Consider the following 25,101-nt stretch of genomic DNA (forward strand, 5'->3'; position numbering starts at 1 on the left):
GTGTAGCAAATGCCAAGAAAGCCCACACAAAAGCAGAACAGCAAATAACTGGAAATTATTATAAAATGGTTATGATTATTTTAGGAATTTTAACTTTAGTTTGCTGGTTTCTGTTCAGTTCAACCAGATCAGTGTTAATGTTTTATTAACAGTTCAGTTTAGTTCATGGTAACTTAACTTTTCCTTACCCTAACCACTGTTTACAGTATTTGACATTTTTACTCTGTAATATTTTTATAATTTGATACATTTTGTTAAATAACAGCAGTACAATATTGTTTATTTGTAAGTCTTGGTGATTTTCTTATAATTTATCTGTCACCAGTTGTGTATGTTAACAATTAAATACAAATTAATCATAATTTCTAAAATTATATTATAATTCCTAAAAATTTGGGTCGCGGCTTAATGACCATCTGAAAATGTGGGTCCCATGGCCAAACCAGTTGAGAACCTCTGATCTAAAGTTGTGTTCCTGTAGTATTTGTATGATAAAAGGATTATGTGAACCAATGATCCTGCAAATGCAAGACTTCTTTAAGAAAATGAATGCAGCATGCAGAGTTTTAAACACTGGGGAGCCTGTGTTTAAAGTTGTGAGTGTTTAGAGCTTTGTGTCTAGAGTTTTGAAAATTGAAACCAGGGTTCTGAAATGTATGGCAAAACAATTGAAAAAAACTGTAATTCATTCTGTCTAACATTCGTTATCCGTGTTGGTATTTTCATTACAAAATGGCCATCGCGTGCCACTAGCGGCTTCTAGTAGCTTTTTCCCAAATAGCAACAAGAGAGTGTCACCTCTTGGTGATTCTATGCTCTTTGATGATATAGAACTGTAATGCGGTCAAGACCTGACTGGAACTACATTAGCTGTGTGGTTCCCAGAGTTGTACACATTATGCTTGGCGTGAACACTAAATGCGAAAAGAACACATCACCACTTTTTACTCATGGGATGTTTTATGCAAATTTTCCACTTTAGTTGAACTTTTTTCACATTGTCACACATTTCACATTGTCACAGTGAAATTACTTGGCTTAAAAGGACTTTAATGTTGTACATTCGCAGCAAATGTGTAATGCGTTTACACCACTTGATGGAAATTCGCCTATGTTCTTGTGTTTGCCGCTTATTCCGTGGTCATTTGCATATTTTATCATGAATCAGTTTAATCTAATATTGCTCTGCAGCTCTGATGCCATGCTAGATCTCCCCACTGAGTCACAGACACATTGAGAGGGAGCACACGTGTGAGAGAGATCATGTGTGTGTGCATGTAAATGACACAAGCATATCTAATAGCTTGTAGTAATATGTGTTCGCTACTCTTTTGTAAACATTTTTGAGCATTTTAGCATATTACACAGAGGAACAAATACGGTCACGGAGGTACTATGGTTACTACTGATGTTTGAAGTGCATTTATTTCAAACTGTGATCAAAATGGATTGGAACTACAACTTTATTGCACACCTTCCAACCAATCAGAATCAAGAATGTCAACACACCATAGAATACGTTTTCATAGCATAACAATAAGAGTTTTGACTTGTGCCGTATAAAGCAATGACGTGATGACAGTTAGAGAAGGAATGAGCAGGTGACATTGAGGATTGCATGGTGAGATTTCCAGGTTGGCTGGTACATGCTGGGACAGATCTGAGGTCATCAGGCCTGGAATGTGTCTGATAGGGAGTCCCTGATCACGAGCTGTGTAGATATGTGGTGTGTGTGGAGGCAGTGACTTCACAGGCATTTGATTGACAGGTCAGTTTATAATTTAACCCACTGTTGAATTAAAATTGACCATTTAAAAAAAAAAAAAAAAAAAGTTAAAATTTAAATATGCTCATCAATATTTTGGTATAATTCATGTACTCCATTACCGTTAATCTAAATCAGTGATTCCCAAAGTGGGGGTCGCGAGACAATGACAGGGGGTCGCTTGGTAATTTCAAAAGTCAAATTAATTTTATTAAACTATTAGAATTACCATATTTTTAAGCATAACCCACAGAAGACAAAAAACATTAGTTTTAATAGTAAAAAACAACAGCATGCAAATGAAAAGCTATTAAAAAATCTTTTTTCATAGGATTGGTGTGTTTCCGTTAGATTACCAACAAAGCAATTGCGTCAGCTGCAGTACATTGATTTTATAGCACAGGTTAAACTTTCTGACACCTTTATGGCAATCAAATACACTAAAAATAAGGTAAATATTAAATTAAACAAATCGATAAGTGACTATAAAACGATATGATTGTTAGACTTTTGGTCTTTTTGTGTTGTCAATATGCTCGTGTTTATATAGGGTTATTGTTGTATGAGCAACATTTGCATATTCATAGCCACCTAAGAGGAGTCACTGGCATTGTTATTTCAGGGGTCGCATGCTGAAAAGTTTGGGAATCCCTGATCTAAATAACTTTCTTTCCTGCTTGCAAAGGAGGGACTTTTTAGGGTATTTTTCTTTCAGACTCCAAATTTATGAAAAATGAAATTAATTAAATGAATTATCGATGGTAACTTATTAAGGTGTGAGGTAATCAGTTTACTGGCATTCGTAACATTGATCACTCAATAACTCATGTCTTCCCTTGTCTTATGCCTGTGTTTTTAGCAGATTACCCATACTTCATTTTCATTCAGGTTTTTGACCTTGTGCTGTTCTTGGTGAATCACTTTGGTCTTTATGTACTGTAAAAGAATGTACTGTGCTTTTATATTTGCATTGTGTCTGCATCTATCTGCATCTACTGTATGCCACAACACAGATTGAATATATTTGGGCTGTTGTACATCTGGAATTAATCAGTTTTTTTTTCCACTCCAGGTGAAACATGGTCATTCAAAGCTTGTGTGGTGTGCCTTAATTGGGAAAGTCTTTTACTACTACCGAAACCAAGAAGACAAGGTGAATATCTTCACATTTCTGAATTAAAAGCTTTTCAAAGTTTTAATTAAAGTCCATGTGTCATCAATATTTACAATTTATATTTTGCTAGTGCACATATTATTCTTTAGGTAAACAAGAAGTCTGTGCAAGTTAATCCACTTAATAAAAATGTTTGTTTTGGTAATCTTTAATCAAAAGCTGATCATTTGCTTCAATGTATGAAGTGGTGGTCCTTCTCTGTTGACGTCAGTTTGACTGCTTCAGTTTGACTTCTCTTATTACTGTTTATTTGCTATGTAGACTTTAAAGGGTCATGAAACACCAAAACACATTTTTTGAGGTGTTGACAATCATATACAGTATGTGTTCCACGATGCTAAAAGCACACACATAAGGACACATATATTTCACCAAAAAGTAAAAATTGGTTGTTTTTGCGTTATTTAGAAAAATGTAAGCTACGTCACGGCGATGAGATCCTTGTGTAAAATCCAGCGTGTAGACTGGATGTCTGTATCTGCTGGTACAACATGACGTCTTTGAGTTTTTATCATTAATTCATGATAAAGACTTTGTTTGAACCAATCAGCACGCTTATGAATGAGGCGCAACTTCATTAATATGCATGGTACAACTTCGAAGGCTCCTTTTAGCTGTTACAGTGTTTAGAGATGCCACGTTGTGTTGACAACCATAATTAAAACAAGTGGAAGAAGAATTATTCAGAGTCATGGGTCATCAGTGTTGCGTTAATAAATGTGCCACAATGACGGTTTTGTTTTCATTTTCCTGGAATGAAAGCACTGCTCGCGTGTGGGCCCACATTTGTGGATTACATGCTATGTGGATTGTCTGCTAACATGCAATAAAAACATGTTTGTAAGGAACATTTTTTACCTGAGAGCTTTTTGAATCTGGAAATGGTGAAGTACGGATTTACTGCTCGTCTCCTTTAAAAAAAGACTCAGTTCCAGTTGGTGTTGATTGTACATTGTCTACAGATTTGGTAAGTGTGTGATCAGTGTTCTTTGTTTATGTTTATATTTAGATGGCAAAGTTAGTTCATATTGTCAGCAGTACTTTTTCAGTTTTTAAAGACATACCTTAGTCAAAAGGATTTAGTTACTAAGTTTACAGTACATTAATATCATTAATCATATATTATGGACTGAAAGATCCGCTGTAATTGCTGCTCTCCGAATGTAAACTTGAAAACACATTAATCAAACTATTACCGTTGTGTAGGATTTTCACCGTGTATGATTTTTGCTGCATTTTGTGACAGTATAGCCTATACCAGTAGTGTCCAAACTCGGACCTGGAGGGCCAGTGTCCTGCGTATTTTAGTTCCAAACCCAATTACACACACATGAACCACCTACTCAAGCTCCTTCTTGGTATACTAGATTTCCAGGCAGGTGTGTTGAAGCTAAACTATGGAGGACAATGACCCTCCAGGACAGAGTTTGGACACCCTTGGTCTATACACACATGGCTGTTTGACGCCATTCTCTGCACCTACCTAGTCTCTACATCTACCGAAAGATGCAGAGGTTTTTTTTCTCCCATACAGTGTGCGAAATCAAATTCCATTGAAACAACACTCTTCCAGCAGTTCATACTCTCATTCAATGTCTCGTTTGCCACAGGGGGCACGCATGAAATGTTCCTGAATGAAAGTGAAAGTGCCATACTGCAGTTAAAGGCGACAAACTAACAATGAAACACCCGAAATTACATGAAACTCTGAAGGAAGTGTGGATAGCATGGCACAAATGCAACGATTTTGATAAAAATTTGTGCTATAACATGTGAAACGGGATCATGAAAAGAACATTCAAAAAAGCAATTAAGGCAAATCATTTGAATACTGATGTTCATGTAAACGTACTCACTGTATTTGGGTGTGAAAAACAGCATATACACATAATAAAACTCCACTTTTTATGCAAACCCTTCCCTCTTTCGCCACTCGACACTCACCTAAACAAAGCTGAACTCATCCACTTTCCTGACTTTTTTCAAACTAGAGGTGTGAAAATACCCTGCTGAGACAGGGGGCTTGCATGACCCTTTAAAGCTGCTGTGTGTAATTTAAAAAAAATATTTTTTTAACTCTATTATTATTTTTTTTTAAATTCTTGCACATAATGCTGTTGTATGTTTGAGATCCAATAAATGTTTGTGGTGGCAGTTTCCACTAGGTCAGCTGCGTGTTCGAGAAGCACGGGTAGAAGAAGTGGACAGGTCATGTGACTCTGATGAGGATTATGAAGCGGGTGGGCGGGGTTTCCTCTCCTCTCACTTCACATTAGTGGTTCATCCCAAAGAGCAAAGCCCCACCTACCTTCTCGTCGGCACTAAACAAGAAAAGGTATCATTTACACCACATCTGTGAATTTGCCTAACATTTACTTAAGTAATGTTTTGCATTTTGTTATTTACAATACCATATGTAAAATAAGTTATACATAAACAAAATGTTTCTCTGTGAAGGGGTGCAGCAGGGTTAAGGTCATTTTTTAAGACTACATTTTGTTCCAGTATATTGGATATTTTTTCAGTCTGTGCAACCTGGAAATTTAATTTTTATAGACCATTTTGAGCGATTTAAACTATAACAATGGTCAAAGAATTAAAAAATGTCCACATATGGATAAATAATGTTATGATAGCTGTTTTACATTTGGATATGATAAAATTGCCTCTTGTTCCAGTTACAAAATACTTTGTGAACTGACTGGAAATGTTCATGGGTCAGTGACATCACCACATCAAAATGGTCTATATGGTCTATATAGTAAATTTTACTGTGCACCTTTAACATTTTTATTAGTTTTATTAATTTCAATTTAGCTTAATTATAATTCAGTTTTGGCTGTAGTTATTTCTGTATGTCTTTTTTCAGCTTACTTAATCAAAGTTAGATGCCAACTCTTTTTTTTAATTGACACTTAGGTTTAGAGGCTATTTCTCACCATTAGCTAACTGTTTACTATGAACACCCTCAGTCAACATCTAAATTGATGCTTATAAATAATTATAGTGATTAAGAAAAAATATTTGAAATTGAATATTGCGCATAGTACTAATAAATGGCTAATAAGCTAAATTAGTTTAGTTTAGTTTAGTTTAGTTTAGTTTAGTTTAGTTTAGTTTAGTTTAGTTTAGTTTAGTTTAGTTTAGTTTAGTTTAGTGTAATGTAGTGTAGTTTTGTTTTTGATTTTTGTTTTGTATTTGATTTGATTTGTTGATTTGGTTTTAATTTTTTTAAGTTTTTTAGTTTAGTTTAGTTTTTAATTTAATTTTGATTTGTTTTGTTTTGATTTTTGTTTTGTATTTCATTTGTTTTTATTTTGTTTTAAGTTTTATCTATTTATTTATTTATTTTTTGTTTAGTTTAGTTTTTAATTTTATTTAGTTTTGTTTTGTTTTGGTCTAGATTTTTTATTTTTATTTTTTTCATTTGTTTTTTTTTAGTTTTTTGTTTTTGTTTTGTTTTATATTTGTTTTTGATTTTTGTTCAGTTTTAGATTTTTGTTTTGTATTTGATTTGATTTGTTTCGATTTTGTTTTTCATTTGTTTTGTTTTTCATTTGATTTGCACTTTTGTATTGTTTTTGTTTTGTTTTTAGTAATAGGAAATACAAATTTGATAACCTGTTAAGCAGTGCCTCTGTTTGAGCTCAAACAAAAGGCAGTTATAATGCAACACACGTTTACACTTATTTTTCTTGTCATCTTTCTCTCAGGACACCTGGTTGTATCACCTGACCGTGGCGGCGGGTAGTTCTGCCAGCCTGAGGGTAGGCACAGAGTTTGAGCAGCTGATCGGCAAACTGCTTGATGTGGATGGCGTCTCAGGTCAGACACCCCCCACCCCCTACCAACTGCACACGTGTTCAACACATACAACTGTTTCTCAATTAAACTGAGACAGACAGATTGAATGACCCCAGACGGTGTTTATGACCAGTTCTGATGGCAGCTGTTGTGTTGTTTTTCGATGTGTGCAGACTCGGCTCTGTGGAAGCGTGAAGTGCTGTGCTTTAGTAAGGAGGGTCTGCGGTACCCACTCACCACACTGCCCTCCGAGGCACTTCAAACCGAAGCTATCAAGCTCTTTAAGGTAAACACTGTTGTCTGGGTTGTCTGTGTCTTCCTTTACTCCTTTAGTTTGTTATCTGTCTTTCTGCAGCACAAACGCTCTCTAGTCTTAAGGGCTTCTTGTTGTCTTTATCTCACTTGAAAAGTCTCTCTATCGTTCTAAGTCTACATTTACAGTAGACTGGTGCACTTTTGTTTAACAGCATTTTAATAAATAAATGATCCTTGTCTGTACTGGTGCTTTCACTACATATCAGAAAAGATCTTCATCCACAACATAGAAGCAAAAATACACATCACAACAAATATTAGATAAAGTTATTAATAAAAAACACTTATTATAATGACATTCAATTAAAAAAAATGCATCAAAGGGTTAGTTCACCCAGAAATTTTAATTAGCCCATTATTTACTCACCTTCAAGGCATCCTATGTGTATATGACTTTCTTCTTTTAGCAGAATTCAATATTATTCAATGTTATTTTGAAAAAGTGTCTTGGGCTTTTCCAGCTCTATAAGGACAGCGAGATGGTGTTTTTCATCAGTTGTTTAAAAGAAGTCCAGTAAATTGCATCCATCCCTGGAGGATGAACAAAGGTCTCCTGTTGCGACTAAATGCAGTTTTGTAGAAAGAAATCCTTATTTAAAACTTCACAAACACTTTGGTGTTACTTCTGCGAGAGACTTTTTTGCTGTTGCCTTATGACATCAAATGTAAATTTGATGGTATTTTGAAAACTCACAATAAAAACAAAACCTTGTGGCTTTTTAAAATTAAGAAAACAATTAGGATATGCACTTTTTGCAATATTAAGGCACTTTTCTACTACATTACCCAGCTTTGTTCAGTTTGGTTTGGCTCATTTTGGGGGCCTTTCCATTGGAATCTTTACCTAGTACCTGGTACTTTTTTTTTTTTTTTTACCTTTTTTAATACCACCTTGGGTGAGGTTCTAAGCGAAATGTACCATTTCTAATATGTGACGTATACACACCAGCCACCACCACTTGATCAAAATGTTTAACAATGGATTAAACAAAAACTGGATTTGCATTCCAAGGACCCGCTATATTTAATTAATCAACTGCAGTCACTGCTGTATTGTTTGATCACATGCAAGAAAAAGACACCAGAAATGGCATAATCATGTTTAGTAGAAAATGTCCAGACATTCCTCCCTTTGAAAACGAAGAAGGGAATCCAGCAAGAGTTGGATGGGAAGACAGAATGAAAAATTTTCAGGAGGTCAAGGCAATAGAGGCGGCATAAATATAGCGATTAATGCCACCCATTTAAAGAGGTTCTAAACTGCTGAAGCGAATGCTAAGTTCTTTTCATATCACCATTATGAGTATTGTTTCATTTTTGTGATTCATGTCTTAATACAGAATGGTCCCGAAGAGCCAATCAGGGAATTAATGTGGAACGAATGCTTTTGTTTTCAGTAGTTTGTTTTTGGTTCATCTAAAATGAATCCCAACCCCAGAGTTTAAAAAAAGGGACTCTGCAACATTTACGAAATACTCAGTTATCGAAGGTTGGAACTTCTGGAGTAATGTGGAAACTAATGTTATTACATGACTGTCTGGAATACTCTATTCTAAATGGTCAGTCGTAACATTCCAAGATATGTCATCCCTATGAACATGTTCAAATCCATTTACTTACATCCACTTTCCTATGTATCTGCTAGTCTGTCAGGCCTCAGTTTTTGATGGTATCTTGTGACTGAATAATGCACAGGTTAGCGGATGCTCCATCAGGCGTTTTCGTTTCTATCAGCTTTGTGTTTAATATTATAATATTATGGCAATGTTTCTGTCAAATTTTAAAGTTTTGTGGCAGAAAGCTGTATAAAGTACATCCAGAATGGTTGTTTTTACAGAATACAGCACTTAAGTCTTATCCAAGTGTCGTTGGACTTTATTCTGTGATAACAACCTGCTGGTTGTACTTTATCCCTAACATAACAAGTGGAACTTTGGATTTCAACAATGCATTAGGTAATTTTGCAACCCAGGCTCATTCTGGAGACGTAGCCCCATGGATGTTTCTAGGAGACTGTGAAATACATTCCGGGAGGTACATATTTGTGCAGTTTTTGTTTTCGCGAATCCGCGAGAGGCCGCTGTGCATGCTTTTTTGCGTCTCGAATGCCTTGCACCCGCGCTGTTCTCAGGTAAAAAGCCGCAGGAGGCCGCTGTCGAGCGTCCGTCTGTCCGACTGACTGACTGGCTGAATGACTGAACGATTGACTGGGCGGCCGACCAATTATTGGCCGACCCAACCACCCTCCTCCTCCTCTTTCTTCCCTAAACCCAATCGACGATTTACAAAAGCCGTCCAGAAAAAGAAAATTTTATTCTTCCGATTTTGACCACGTTTTCGGATTTCACCGTATTTTCGCCCTGTTACGAACTTGTTCGCTTTATTTTTTGGATTCGGTTTTTTGTCCTACCTGATTTTTGGAACCACTCTTCCCCAGACTCTAACCCGGTAGGCGCCTTGGCTGGCTCCTCCTCCTCCGGGCCAATGTTACACGACGAGCCAATGTTACACGACGAGCTAACCAGACAAATTCGTTGTGGCGGGAAAGCCCTCCACACGGAGGCAAGCCGCCAGCCGGCGAGCGCGAAGAGGAGCAACCTCACACCACCCCGTAGCGTTTGCTTAAAAAAAACAAAATGCGGTCATACGTACCTCCAGCCACGTAAATCGCAGTCTCCAGAAACATCCGCGGGGCTACGTTTTCAGAATGAGTTTGGGTTGTAATTTTGATATATGATGATTAAACCCTTTACATGATGATTGTTTAAATTTTTAGTTTATGTTAATAAGTACGTTCACTAGCATTAACCAATAGAGCCTTGTTTCTCAAAAATGCACTAAATGTAGTCTTTATCTCTCTTGAAGAGTCTCTCCATCTCTGTCCTCATGCTGCTCTCCTGAGGGTTGATGGTGCCGTGCTGTCTTGTTTCTTTGAGAGAGCAGCTCTGTCTCCCACAGCAGGATCAAAGGCTGTGAGCTCATTATAGCACAGGAGATAATGAGCTGGATTGGGCTCTGATTGACGTAACCCCTCTCTTCTGCAGAGTAGTTGTGTTGAGGAAGCTGCTTTGAATGGTAGCTTGCTGAGATACGAACTACTCATTACTTAAAGTAGTTCAACATGCTGGCAGATTTTCTTTTAAAACAGAAGTGCTTGGGAGCACTCGATTGAATAAAATCAGGACGGGCGCTCTGGCGGAAAATATCAAAGATCGTTGTATCAAATAAGAACAGATAAAGTAAAATCTGATTCAGGAAAAGGATTTTCTCAGCAGATGATGTGTGCGTAAATTCTATTCAATTCAGCTTTATTTTTATAGTGCTTTTACAATGTAGATTGAGTCAAAGCAGCTCAACATAGAATATCTAGTAAATTGAAACTGTGTCAGTCCAGTTGTATGTACATATAAACACATTTTTATCAAACAGTAGATATTTGTTCAGTTAGAATTTCAGTAAGATATTTTTAAGATTTTATTATGTTTTAAATTGTTAGGTTTTATTTTTTTCTAGTTTAAAGGGAACCTATGATGAAAATCACCTTTTGGAAGCTGTTTGGACACAATTGTGACAGGTGCCATGTCACCATAATAACATGTACTGTATTCATATCCACTTTTTTTTGCAAAGACACTGGGATTAAAACATACATTACAACTCTCTATGATCAGTTGCAACTAAGTAATTAATTTTATAAACATTTTTAAAATGTTTTTAATAAAGATTCTTAAGCCTCATTCACACTACGAGTGACTCACAGCGGCAAAGCGACTGTTCATTTCAATACAGAGTGAGCGACTTCCGGCAGGTTACGCAAGAGACAGAAACGCCTCCTGACTAAGTGGGCGTGTTGGTCAATGCCACAAGGTCGAGAATCTTTCAACTTTATGCAAATAAAGAGCGACTTTCTTGAGCGACAGCCAATAGGAGAGCCAGTAGAGCTCACGTGATCCTCTCTCAGCTCCTCGAGAGGCTGGTTGCATTCTCCCTGCTGTAGACCTACACATCTCTGCTTTTGCAGCAGATAAATAGCCGCAATGACAGAGAAGCCACTTTTTTCTTGATCATCTATGTGAAAAAGCTATCTATCTATCTATCTATCTATCTATCTATCTATCTATCTATCTATCTATCTATCTATCTATCTATCTATCTATCTATCTATCTATCTATCTATCTATCTATCTATCTGTCTGTCTGTCTGTCTGTCTGTCTGTCTGTCTGTCTGTCTGTCTGTCTGTCTGTCTGTCTGTCTGTCTGTCTGTCTGTCTGTCTGTCTGTCTGTCTGTCTGTCTGTCTGTCTGTCTGTCTATTTATGTACCTATCTACCTATCTACCTACCTACCTACCTACATACATACATACATACATACATACATACATACATACATACATACATACATACAGTTGAGGTCAGAATTATTAGCCCCCTGAATTATTAGCGCCCCTGTTTATTTTTTCCCCCAATTTCTGTTTAATCGAGGGAAGATTGTTTCAGCACATTTTTAAGCATAATAGTTTTAAAAACTTATTTCTAATAATGGATTTATTTTATCTTTGACATGATGACAGTAAAAATTATTTTACTAGATATTTTTCAAAACATGTCTATACAGCTTAAAGTGACATTTAAAGGCTTAACTAGGTTCATAAGGTGAACTAGGCAGGTTAGGGTAATTAGGCAAGTTAGATAAGACAAATAAGACTTTCTCCAAAAGAAAAAAATATTTTCAGACATACTGTGAAAATGTCCTTGCTCTTTTAAAAATAATTTGGGAAATATTAAAAAAAATGAAATAAAATCAAAAGGGGGCTAATAATTCTGACCTCAACTGTATATATACGGCTTACAGATAATTGATTGGAAGCTACAAAATTAACAAAAGCTACAAAAGGAGTACAAAATTAAATTGCAAATCAAATCCCAATATCTGTCAGAGAAATCACAATGATTCTCCAAATCAAACAGCCCTACTTCATAGCATCAAAAAGTAAGTCTAAACTGTTCAGTAAAAAGACAGAGACAGAGAGAGAGAGAGAGAGAGAGGGAGAGAGAGAGAGAGAGAGATCTGTTTTGTGGGCGAAACCTGTCAATTGCTTGAATTCCATTTTTAAATGTGATTTTATCAAGAATGACAATTTTTTACATTGTTTTCACTTATTTGAATGATTAGTCAATGGCCCACAGCACACAAAAGCATAATGACTTCATCCACTTTTAGGCTTGCTAACACAACCTGTAAAAACAGCACTGAATCATAAAGTGGACTATTTTTGTCATTGTAGTAAGTGGATCCCAAAGGTTTTAGTCACATGGATCAATCTAACTCTAGAAAATACTGGGTTATTGAAGCTAATTTTAATTTTTATTCATTTTAGTCCCAAACATTTGAACTTATCCATATTTCACCTACAGTAAATGTATACATTTATGAAATTACACCTCACAATTGTCTCTCATTTGTAACTTTTTACCAGCTAAATATAAATACAGCAAGCAGAATAGTGACATGCTACTGTATTGCATCATGCTTAAATATCATTTTAGAAGCATGACTTCTTCTAGTCAGTTCCTCCTAGCAGTGGCTCTGTGTGAGAACCGCCACCAGCCCCGTAACATCTCATTTTGAGGACAGGCCTAAACATTTCATCTGCAGTTCAAAGAGAGCCGTGACAGTGTTTGGAGAGACGCTTTCATTTCAGTTTATCCTCAGGCACCCGTTTTCCATTGAGAGCCCAGTTCTCCTGAGGATTGCAGACATTCTGCTCTATTGACAGTTCAGTGGCGGAGCATCATGAGCTCTTTGAAGATCTTTTTTAGGTAGTCATTTGATACTGAAAGAAAATTGCCTCCCACTCTGGAGTAATGAATGTGGGGTTGATGGCTACATCCTGACTTGATTTCATTTGCATTGTAGGATTTTCTGTAAGAACAAAAAATGGAATGTTAATAAGAAAGCAAAGCATGTTGTCGTGTGTGTGTGTGTGTGTATGTGTGTGTCGGCCACAGAAGCAGCTGTGTGTCTTGTGTTAGAGCTTTGCCATCTGCTGGTTGTTTTTGTATAATGACCATTTCATTCGGCTTCTCTCGTCCTGCACAACAAAGCTATAAAAACACAGAATGACATAGAAGTGAGATTGTAAAAAACTTAAATCTATTAAAACTGTCATGCAAAAGGCTTGGTTCTCATATAGGTTTGAAAAAAAAAATATACAGAGTTTAAGAAACAAAATCTGCTTAATAGCTTTTTTCCTACAGTAACACATGTATATGTAGGAGGACTCATCATATTTTATAAAAATGCATTTCTTTTTAAAAAATGCAGTTTTTTTACAATAATCATGAATTATTAATTTATTTATATCAAAATATTTGGGAAAATCAACTTCAGTCACTGAAATTACATGTCTTTTTCATATAAAGGTCCAGATGTCAGTAAAATGAAGAGTAAATTATAAAATTAATACAATTATAATGAATTATAGTTATAGTAAATGTAATTACAATTTAATTGTTTACAGCATTTTTATTTATTAATTTTTTTCTTTTCTTTTTTTTTTTTTTACATTTTGTTATTTATTAAATAAAATGATACACTAATGAATTAAAATGAATTAGTAGCCCCAGTAAGCTGCCAGTGTTGGAGACTATTATTTTAATAAGTAATTTTATGCATTATGAGTAAATAATTTTTTTAGTGTTATTATTTTTATTTTATTATACCAAATACACCAGAGAATTTATTCTAATTATAATATAATAATTGTTTATTATTGTTTTTTTATATAAATGAATAAAAAAGATACAAAAAGCTTTCTTTTTATAATATATTTTCAAATTGAAATGTCATTAAATTTCATTTTTTTAATGATTATTTAACAAAAAAATCTTAAAAACGAAATAATTTTTTATTTGAATGCATTCAGAATGTATCGTTAAAAGATCTAATTATACAATAGCACAATAGCAATAGTAATATCACATGAGTAGCAGTGCAATGTGGCTGTATATCGGCACTGATATACAGCCACATCGCACTGCTATTCGTGTGATATCACGTTTATACAACAGTTCGACAGCATAATCATGTGTATAAAAATAGAAAAAAAACACGGAGAGTCTCATAATTCTTTTGTATGAGGAACTTTCTTCTGCTATTCATTCACATCAGAACAGCAGGAACCGTTGCTACTTCACAAACGTCAATTTACAGCTAGTATTTGAATGATACTCTTGCATAATGTCTAAAGCAGGGGTGCTCAACCCTGTTCCTGAAGATCTACCTTCCTACAGAGTTCAGCTCCAACCCTGAGCAAACACACCTGAACCAATTAATTAGGACCTGAACAGGACTTGATAAATACAAACAGGTGTGTTTAATAAGGGCTGCAACTGGAATCTGCAGGAAGGTAGATCTCCAGGAACAGGGTTGAGCACCCCTGGTCTAAAGTGATGACAAAACAGGTGATTTTGCAAAAATTTTAGGATTATAAAGCTGAAAGGCATGAAATGTCATTAGTCTACAGAGATTTCCCAATATTTTTCTTTTGCAATCAAGAGATCACAATATTACTATGGTTTAAATACATCATTACAACTTACAAAAGAAAGAGTTTGACTTAGACCGTCATTTACCTGTTATATAATGATTTGATCAGCTTTAGTTTGAAATTGCACTGTTTTTCTCTTAGGGCTTATGCGGTCTCTGTCGTCATCTTGTGGATGAACACGTCAACCCTTTTCACATGATAGGGGAAGTGAAGTGGCGTCGTTGTGAAATAGGTCTATTGCTACCGATGTGCTGTTTCTCAGAAATTATAAATATTTAAAAACAGGCTCTATCTTTATAAATAAACTGCATAGTTGCAATCCAAACAACTACATTCTGCACTAAAAAAGCCTCAAAAGTACATTATGATGTCCAACAGCAGCAATATTTGTCAAACTGTAGTGTCCTCTGCTTGTTGCTGTATGTGGACGGAGTAATACAGGGTGAAAGGTTAAGAGGCTGGACAAGTGCTGTTACTGGCAGAATATTGCACGGCTATCAGCCAATCAGATTCAAGAACCAGACAGAACTGTGGTATAAATATATATGTATTAAATGTATTTTAGTTCGTAATTTGTTTTAGTAAATATTATGCGAGTATGATGGTGATGTGTCAGGGAACGCTTTTTTTTCTCTCTTCTTTTTTCGGTAGTCATGTCAGCTGTTCATCAATGTGCTGGTGGAGTCTCCTTCAATTGACTACCACACCTCGCTGGCCCAGAATGCACTGCAGGTGTGCTTGACCCATCCAGAGCTGCAGAATGAGATGTACTGTCAGCTGATCAAGCAGACCAACTGCAGAACTCCTCACAACTACGCCCTCACACAGGTCAGGGTCATCTCAACACACACAAGCACTCGATCATCATCATAACATCAGATTTTATATTTCTCTGTGTGTGTGTGTCTGTGTGGTTCTCAGTGCTGGCAGCTGTTGTCCTTGTGCGTAGCTCTTTTCCTGCCGCAGCATCATTTTCTGTGGTACCTGAGACAGTATCTGCAGCGCAACGCAGATCCCAGGTCAGTGTCACGCGCTTACTACATAGCAAATGTATTGTGTTATGTTTGATTAAATGTATTACAGATTTTTCAGATTTCGGAGCATTCAATCCTCTATGGTGCTGTATGTGTTCAATAAATTAAACAATGTCAAGAGAAATATTGTGAAATGTTCATTACGAAAGTCTATTTTGGGATATTTTAAAATGTTTTATTTCTGTGAGCCTAATTTTCTTTTTAGTGCCACAAGAGACTTCAGAAATCATTTTCTGATATGTTGAAATGCTGCATAAGATATTATTTGTAGTTGAATTTAATAACATGTTAGGGATTTTTTAAGATGCTGTGATGCAGTCAAAGGGAGCGATTACACCGAACATTTTTTCATTGGCAGGCGACTTTTTTGAATGGTTTACTAACGGCCGAAAGCGTTTTGCACGCTGCTTAAGCACCCTGTGCGTCTCGTGTTTAACCACTTGCTGCGCCTCGCATTTTTGCCCTTGTGCACCATGTGCTCTCGTCAACTGTGAGCGGAAACACTCGCGTCTTTTTCATTCTCCAATCAAAGGAAAGGAGAGGCGGAGTTTAAGACAAAGAACATAGAATCACCAAGAGGTGACACTCTAGTGCAATTTGGAAAAACAGCCACTAGATGCCGTCGTGGCCATTTTGGAATGAAAATTCCAATAGAACAACAGCGTATTATAGGTCTGTAAAATAAATAAAAATATAAAAATATTTTAGAATTCTAAACATAAGTTTCTATCAGGGTACACATATAGGAGCCGCAAGTCGGCGATGTCCAGCTGCGACTCAGGACACAGTTTGTATTTCAGCCGTTTTGCTGTTTTGGGTTATCCACATTCACACACACACTCATACACCCCGGACAATTTAGCCTACCCAATTCACCTGTACTGCATGTCTTTGGACTGTGGGGGAAACCAGAGCACCCGGAGGAAACCCATGCGAACGCAGAGAGAACATGCAAACTCTACACAGAAACGGCAACTAAGCCGAGGCTCAAACCAGCGACCCAGCGACCTTCTTGCTGTGAGGCGACAGCTCTACCAACAGCGCCACTGCTTCGCCAGTGGTTTTTATATCAAATCAATTATATTATTTCCTGTTTCATTGCTGAATAAACGTATTAATCTGTTCGGAACAGCAAACAATTTTAGTTAGAGACTAAACTAGCTCATATTTCAGAGTAAGATCTAATCTGGGACTATACAATAAACAATGTACTGTACGTGTACAGTATGTTGATTAGGCAAATGCATGCCATTCAAAACACTGGCACAATATTTTTACTCTTACAAGTCATAAACATACAGAAAGGTAATGTTAATACTATTTACCTGTCACCTTTGTCTGTGGTGTTGTGTTCATTTCTCAACCTCAGTGATACGTAAACCTATTATTTGCTCTTTTAGTTGCATAACTTAAAGGGAAAGTTCACCTAAAAATAAAAATGCACTCACTATTTACTCATTCTCAAGTGGTTCCAACCCTTTATAGTTTATACGTTAAGCACAAAAGAAGGTCTTTTAAATATAGCTGAAAACCTGTACCCGAGTATACTATAATACTGAAAAATACTGGTAACACTTTACAATAAGGTTTATTAGTTAATGCATTTACTAACATGAGCTAATCATGAACAACACATGTACAGCCTTTATTAACCATAATTGAACACTTACTAATGCATTATTAACATTCAAGTCCATGCTTGTTAACATCAGTTAATGCACCATGAGTTAACATGAACTAATAATGAACTACTGTATTTTCATTAACTTTAACTAACATGAACAAATACAGTTGTAAATGTATTGTTCATTGTTTGTTGATCTTACTAAATGCATTAATTTACATTAACTAATGAACCTTATTGTAAAGTGTGACCAAAATACTATACTAAAACACTATGGAAGTCAATGGTTACAGCCTTCTGCAGAATATCCATCTGCTTTGAATGTTATCACTCGATTGAATGGACGTTATTAGTGGTTATCAGCTGATAGATAAGGGCCAGTAGGAGCCTTCTCCACCTATTAGTAGGCTCAGAAGGCTGTTATCATTCATCCACATGGTTAATCAGCTATACTAATAGAAAAGACTCCAGATCCAGATCTGTTTTTACAGCCTTCTGAGCTGATAACGACTAATAACGCACATTCAATCGAGTGATAACATTTAAATCAGCTAGAATATCCTCTTTTGTGTTTAACATAAGAAAAGAAACTCAAACAGGTTTGGCAAAGTAAAGGGGGAGTAAATGATGACAGAACTTAAATACTTTTTTTTTTGGTCAACTGTCCCTTTAAGAATCTATGCTGCTTACAAAATTAATTATTTCAAAACACACAATGAAAGCTTATTTTCTGCGTCACTGCATCCTCAATCCTTTCAGTTCGTTTTCATTTCTTTATTATGCCGTGACTGATGCTGTGCAGGGATTTATGGTTAGTTCCAATAACTGAGTTCCTATCACTAACCTTTGCAAAAGCCACATAAAGGAAAAGTTTCCCCCAAAATGAAAACTGTCATCATTTACTCACCCTTCACTTCTTCAAAATGTACCTGAGTTTCAGAATGCTGGTTGCTGGAAGAATGCTGGTTGCTGGCACCCATCATTCTTTACAATATCTTAATTTGTGTTCAACAGAAAAACGAAGCGTAAATGTTTAAAACCATATGAGGGAGAGTACATGATCAGTTCATGTTTATTTTGGGGTGAACTAACCCTTTAAGATGCAAGTAAGAATGAAGGTTTTTCAGTGATGTGAATGTGTCTGAAAGTGTTTGATTGTGTGTGTTTACTCACAGGACTGAAGTGGGGAAGTATGCAGTGTATTGCCAGCGCTCAGTAGAGAGAACTTTACAGAATGGAGAGAGAGAAGCAAAGCCTTCACGCATGGAAATATTGTCTATACTGCTGAGAAACCCGTACCATCACTCTCTGCCCTTCAGCATCCCTGTACATTTCATGAACAACACTTATGAGGTGAACACAAACATATTACATTTAACCTTCAAACTGTATGCATTTATTCTGTACTAATTCTCTATTTGGGGTCTATATGACAGCAACAATTTATGGAGTAATTGTAAAAAAAAATGTATATTAATACAAATTATGTAAAAATTTTATATACAATGATGTGTTTTGGGTGATATAAACTACTAACTTTGTACCTAGTTTACAACAAAAAAACTCAACTACACCTTTCCCCTGTTTGTGAAATATTACTTTATTTTTGTTATAATTTAAAGTCACTTCAATAAAAAGGGTGTGTGTGTACGTGAGCATTATGTCTTATTAGCCAAATTTGTAACATTTTAAAATAATGGTACATTAGTTCATGTTAGAGCAGCATACGATACCCTCCCCTGCCCCCTGACGACCCTGCAGCTGATCCAAAAGTGCACTGGAGGAAGTGAAGCAGGCAGTAATGTCGAGCAGGTTATTACTAATTGTATAGGAAAAAAATTGTTAGTTCATGTATTTACTAACATGAATAAACTATTAATAATACATTTATTTCAGTATTTAATTATCTTTGTTAATGTTAGTAAATGTTAAGTTAAATAACATGAGTTCATGTTAACTTATGGTGCATTAACTAATGTTATCAAGTACAACTTCGGATTTTAAAAAATGCTTTAATGTTGAACTGTGATTAACAAATGTTTTACAAGATTATTCATACTTAGTTAATGTTAGTAAATAGGGGCAAAGCAGTGGCGCAGTAGGTAGTGCTGTCGCCTCACACCAAGAAGGTCGCTGGTTCGAACCTTGGCTCAGTTGGCATTTCTGTGAGTTTGCATGTTCTCCCTGCATTCGCGTGGGTTTACTCTGGGTGCTCCGGTTTCCCCCACAGTCCAAAGACATGCTGTAGGTGAATTGGGTAGGCTAAATTGTCAGTAGTGTATGAGTGTATAGGGGTGACAGGCCCAGACAACAGGCCGGCCGTAATTTGTAAAAAAAGCCCGCAAAACAGCTAAGGCCAAAGAAGAAGAAGTAGTTAATGTTAGTAAATACATTAACTAACATTAACTAATGGACCATTATTCTAAAGTGTTACCGCCACCAAATTTTATACAAATGCTCTCTGTTGCAGTCATAGTCGCTGGTTTGTGTTCACATCGTCTTTTTTCCTTTTGAAGCCGTTACGCTTACGTTAAGCTGCAAAATATGGACGTCCGCATATCATGGTCATTCTGCTTTTACTGGATCTTTTGCTTTTGTTACCAAAATCAAAATACAGAGAGCCACTTGTGTCTATTTTCCGCAAAAAAATATTAAAGACACTTAGAACATCACACGGTGTCTGCAGCCGTCATTTTTGATAGAGACAAGCAGACATTATTAATGTTTGCACTAGGACAGTCCTGATTGTCGCCAACGTAGGTGATACACAGGTGTACTCTCACGAATGAACGTTATGAAAATGTTGTTTGTTTGTTTGTTCTGTACAATTTTGTTTTTTTACTTCCGTTATTTAGTATAATTGCATTCATATGAGAAGTGAACCATACCAGAGTTCGCACAAACCATACCCCAAACCAACTCTTCCAGGCAAACTCAGGTACGGTTAGTGAGTGCGCACTTGAGTTCAGAAGACAGTATTCACACTAGCTAAATGTACCGTACTCTGACAACAAATGAACCTAGGTGCGGACCAAAAGTGCTAGTTTGTTTATGTGTGTAAATTTGTGTATTCTATAGTACATATGTGCTCTGATACCAAGCCTTCATTTCTGTTTAAAAACTTTCAGATTTATGCTTGATTCCTTCATTTTCAATAAAGGGTCACATTGACCCCAAATATTAGAAAAATAAAATATTTTTTTACGTAACATCAGAACAACTGAATCAAGTCAACGTAATTTTGATGTAAATATAGATAGATGATGATGAAAAGTCACAAAATCGTATTTCAATAAAATGAAAGGAACTATTTTTTTAACTAAGGAAAAGTTCATTAATTCATTCATTCATTTTCTTGTCGGCTTAGTCCCTTTATTATTCCGGGGTCGCCACAGCGGAATGAACAGCCAACTCATCCAGCAAGTTTTTACACAGCGGATGCCCTTCCAGCCGCAACCCATCCACACACACATTCACTCGCACACTCATACACTACGGACAATTCACCTGTACCGCATGTCTTTGGACTGTGGGGGAAACTGGAGCACCCGGAGGAAACCAACCCGAACGTAGGGAGAACATGCAAACTGCGTGAGGCTCAACCCAGCGACCTTCCCACTGTGAGGCCACAGCAAAGAAAAAGTTGATTGCGATAATATAGACCCTACGTTCAAATGAAGAGTTAACTTTATTACATATTTATATTGTAACGTGAAATGGACGCTGGCAAGTAAGGTGCTGACAGTTTAGGATTATTATGCAGAAAATGGTCAGGCAAGCAATGGTCAATACAGGCAAACAGATGCACAGTACACCGGAAATCTAGTGATAGTCGAATACACAGGCAAATGGTCAAAAGGCAACGTAAACAAACAGGCAAGGTTAGCATTAAAAACATGGCAGGACAAGGCATCGTAATGTTAATTAGGCAGATAAACAAGACAACAAACAGAGGGGTTTAAATAGTCCATGTAATCAAAGGTCTTCGTATCAGCTGTGCGTGTGTCCAATGACTGTCAGCTGTGACAGGAGTGATTGGTGCAAATGCTTCTGGGATATGGAGTTCAGTAGGAAATGATTTCCAATGGAGAAAACACAGCTGGTGATTACAACAAACTAAAGGAAGTAATCTCCAGCAGAAAACACTGCTGGTGATCAAAACACATTTAAAGCTGTGGTCTCACTTGAGTTTGTGTGTGCGAAATTCTGTCGTACGGCACTGCGAAAAGGGCCGTGGATTAAACAAGATTATTAGACATTAAGAAAGCGAGTGATTGCTCCATGTTTTAAATTTCTGTCCAGAGAGGTCATGTTTTGATCCTTGATTGGTCTCACGCAGTCTAGTGATGTGATTTCGCATGACCCTGCATTTCCGGTCTGACCCATTTGCGTGCGTATGAATGGAAGCCTATGGGAGGAAAAGCCCAGTTTGACCGCAGCTCAAACCAGCTATTACAATAATTGGGATAATTGATGTCTTCTTGCACATGTAATTAGTGCCCTGTTTCATCTTTGACCAATGCACAAATGTACACAATTGTATTATACAGTGCTCAGCATAATTGAGTACTGCCCATTTTGAAAATGAATATTGGTATTCATTTGTAAATATAGTCAGTGTATTTTGGTGCATTTAAACAAAACAGATTTATTAAACAGATATATTTATGAAAATAATATTTTAGTCACTAAACATATTTCAAAATTGAAAGATAATTCATTTAAATTCAAGCAAAATATTGCAAAAATAAATTTCAAACTACAAAAAAATCAACTAAATGTTTCCATTTTTTGTTTCTGTTGATTTTTTATATTTTTTAAAATTTGTATTTAATATTTTTCTATAAGATATCAATTTGGGTGTAGTCGTTTTTGGACCATTATCGTAAGTTATTTCATTAGATAAGCTCCAGATTAGGCTTCAGTACTGACTAATCTGATCTATATGCACAAATATAATATTGTAAATCTTCCTATTAAAATATGAATTTAAGACGAGGATCTGTGGGGGGTTTACGTATATATGCTGAGCACTGTACGAGCACTGAATGTTACTGTTTCGTGGTTCTTCATCTCTGCAGGTTGTAGGTTTTGATGGCTCCACCACAGTGGAGGAGTTCCTGAACACAGTGAACCAGAGGACGGGCATGAGGAAACCACAGATTTCAGGCTTCGCTCTCTTCACTGACGACCCCTCCGGCAAAGACCTGGAGCACTGCCTGCAGCCCGCCAATAAAGTAGAGAATAATAATAACAGACATAATACATTTCAGTCTGTTTGTTCTGTGCTGCAGGATGATTAAAGCAATGATTTGTGTTCATCTACTGGTGCAGATTTGTGATGTGATCTCCAAATGGGAACAGGCACTGAAGGAGCTTCATCCTGGAAAATATGAAGGAACACGAACGGTCCGGCTCACCTATAAAAGCAGGTGTGTTACACCTACACTGAAATCTCCACTTCAGCAGCTCTTGTACCAGACTTCGCAGTTTTATTAATATATTTATTCTGAACATTTTTACAGAGTAATATGTTATATGTGCATAATTTACCAGATACCTATTTTATTCTCAATTTTTTTTCTGTTTTTGTTAATATTTTTTATGGAATGATAAAAATGAGATCCGTTATGTAAAATTCTTATAATAAAAATATATATATATATAAAACAAAAATAGGATAACTGGAAAATTACTTAAGCTTTCTCGCTACTATTTTATTTTATTTATATTTTATTTCATTTTAGGTTTTTATGTAATTTTATATTATTTTATATAATAAATTTTAGTCTATATTTTATTTTATTTTTATGTAATTTTATTTTATTTAAATAATTAATTTTATTTTATATTTTATACATTTTTATATAGTTTTATTTTATATCATTTATTTTATTTTATTTGATATATATAATTTATTTTATGTGTGTGTGTGTGTGCGTGTGCGTGTGCGTGTGTGTGTGTGTGTGTTTTCTTTTTTATGTATTTTTTTAAATACTGTATTTTTATTTATTTAATTATTTGTATTTTTATTTTATTTTATTTTTTTATTTTACATACTTTATGTATTTATTTATTATTTTACTTAATTTTCTATGTAAATTTATTTTTATTTTATATAATTTATTTTTTATTATTATTTTAATTTTATTTTCCTACTATGGATTTTTTGTGTTCACAAAAAAAAATAAATAAATAAAAATTCTTACAATTTTGGAACCATTTGACAATAAATAATAAGCAACAGTTTATTTTGGATGAACTGTCCCTTTAGTAATGTTAGTGTGTCTTTGTAGGCTGTGTTTTCGAGCTCAGGCTAAGGGTGAGACTGAGCGAGAGCGCCTCCTGCTGGCCTATCAAGTCAATGACGAGGTACTGCAAGGGCACTTTCCTGTCAGTAAGGAGCTGGCTTTGGAGGTTGCAGCGCTCATGGCACAGGTGCGTGCGTGCGTGTGTGTTCATAGATCAACTGTGAGTGTCTTAAGTGGTGGTTCACAGAAACACCTCAGCCATCTTTGTCTTTCAGGTGGAGTATGGTGATCTAGATCGTGCAGCAATGTCTCCCGTTGGTTCTCCTCAACCGAAGACCCAACAGACTCTTCTGCAGGTACTGGAGCGCTTTTATCCCAAACGCTACAAGCAGGAATGCAGTGTGGAACAGCTCAGGTGAATCTGCATTTATTTCTTTGATTACATTCTTTAATAAAGTAATTCATCATTTAATGATTGTTAATGCAATTCTGTTAATTTCTATATATGTAATTGAATATTATTTGAAATAATAGTATGAACTTTTAAATATATTTATAATAGTATGTATTTCAACTACTAGATTTACACAAATTTCTATTGTAAATGATGTATTGAATGTGTAAACAATGTATTATTATATTATATTATTATTATATATTCCAAACTGTTATAATTATTTTAACTATAATTTACAAATACGAATAGAAAGCATATTTCATATAATATTTTATATATTGTTTCATTAATTATATAGATATTCCGTTTTCTGAATTAATGATAAAGATTTGCAATTAATGTAGCCAATTAAAATGTGCACTTTAGTTAAATTATTAAAGAGTATTTTATTGTGTGATAGTTTTTTAATTGAATGTAAATATAAGCAATATTTTAAAACAACAGTATGCATTTGATCAATATTATATTAATGCTGTTCATTCATGAAATGTACAAAATATTTATACATATTACACAATTTTCATTTACTTTATATATTACATAATGTGATGTATATATAAGGAAGAAAAAACAATGTACATGTAGCACAGTCAGTAGTTATACAGTAGCCAATTATACATTTATATATAAACATATATATATATATATATATATATATATATATATATATATATATATATATATATATATATATATATATATATATATATACACACACACACACATATGCTTTATAGTAATATTATTATAATTATTTTTTTAAACTTTGCTTTGAAATGTGCACTGTTGTTTTCCTTTGATTATACAGACAGTTTTTTAATGTAACTGTATCTTTGTCCCACAGGGAGCTCGGTGAGCGTTTGGCCACTAAGTGGTCAGTTCTGCGTGGTTGCACGGCCTCTGAATGTGTGAGGATTTATCTGACCGTGGCCCGCAAGTGGCCTCTGTTCGGGGCCAAGCTCTTCAATGCCAAGGTAAGATCAGATCAGTAGATCGTTTCTGCTTTCACAAACTAGAGATATTTTCTGCACCACCTTGAGCTCCTAAAAAGGATTCACAGATGTACCTTTACACAAGAATACTCAAAGGTTTGGGAAAAATGTGTATCTGTACAAAATTCAGTCTT

The 25,101-nt window shown here is 35.5% G+C and overlaps 1 protein-coding gene across 2 annotated transcripts in view; it reads left to right on the forward strand.

The window, feature by feature from the left end:
* The window catches only part of plekhh1 (pleckstrin homology domain containing, family H (with MyTH4 domain) member 1), an 89,746-nt gene that overhangs the window by 56,230 nt on the left and 8,415 nt on the right, over positions 1-25,101 (forward strand). For both annotated transcript variants that reach the window (NM_001077519.2, XM_073927392.1), the window contains 12 exon segments: positions 2,838-2,918; positions 5,095-5,274; positions 6,653-6,764; positions 6,917-7,029; positions 15,261-15,437; positions 15,531-15,628; positions 18,443-18,620; positions 22,349-22,504; positions 22,602-22,699; positions 23,564-23,705; positions 23,794-23,933; positions 24,820-24,949. In NM_001077519.2, coding sequence (NP_001070987.1) covers positions 2,838-2,918; positions 5,095-5,274; positions 6,653-6,764; positions 6,917-7,029; positions 15,261-15,437; positions 15,531-15,628; positions 18,443-18,620; positions 22,349-22,504; positions 22,602-22,699; positions 23,564-23,705; positions 23,794-23,933; positions 24,820-24,949 — 1,605 coding nt within the window.

The sequence above is a fragment of the Danio rerio genome, chromosome 17 (genome assembly GCF_049306965.1).
Source record: "Danio rerio strain Tuebingen ecotype United States chromosome 17, GRCz12tu, whole genome shotgun sequence".
Lineage (NCBI taxonomy): Eukaryota > Metazoa > Chordata > Actinopteri > Cypriniformes > Danionidae > Danio > Danio rerio.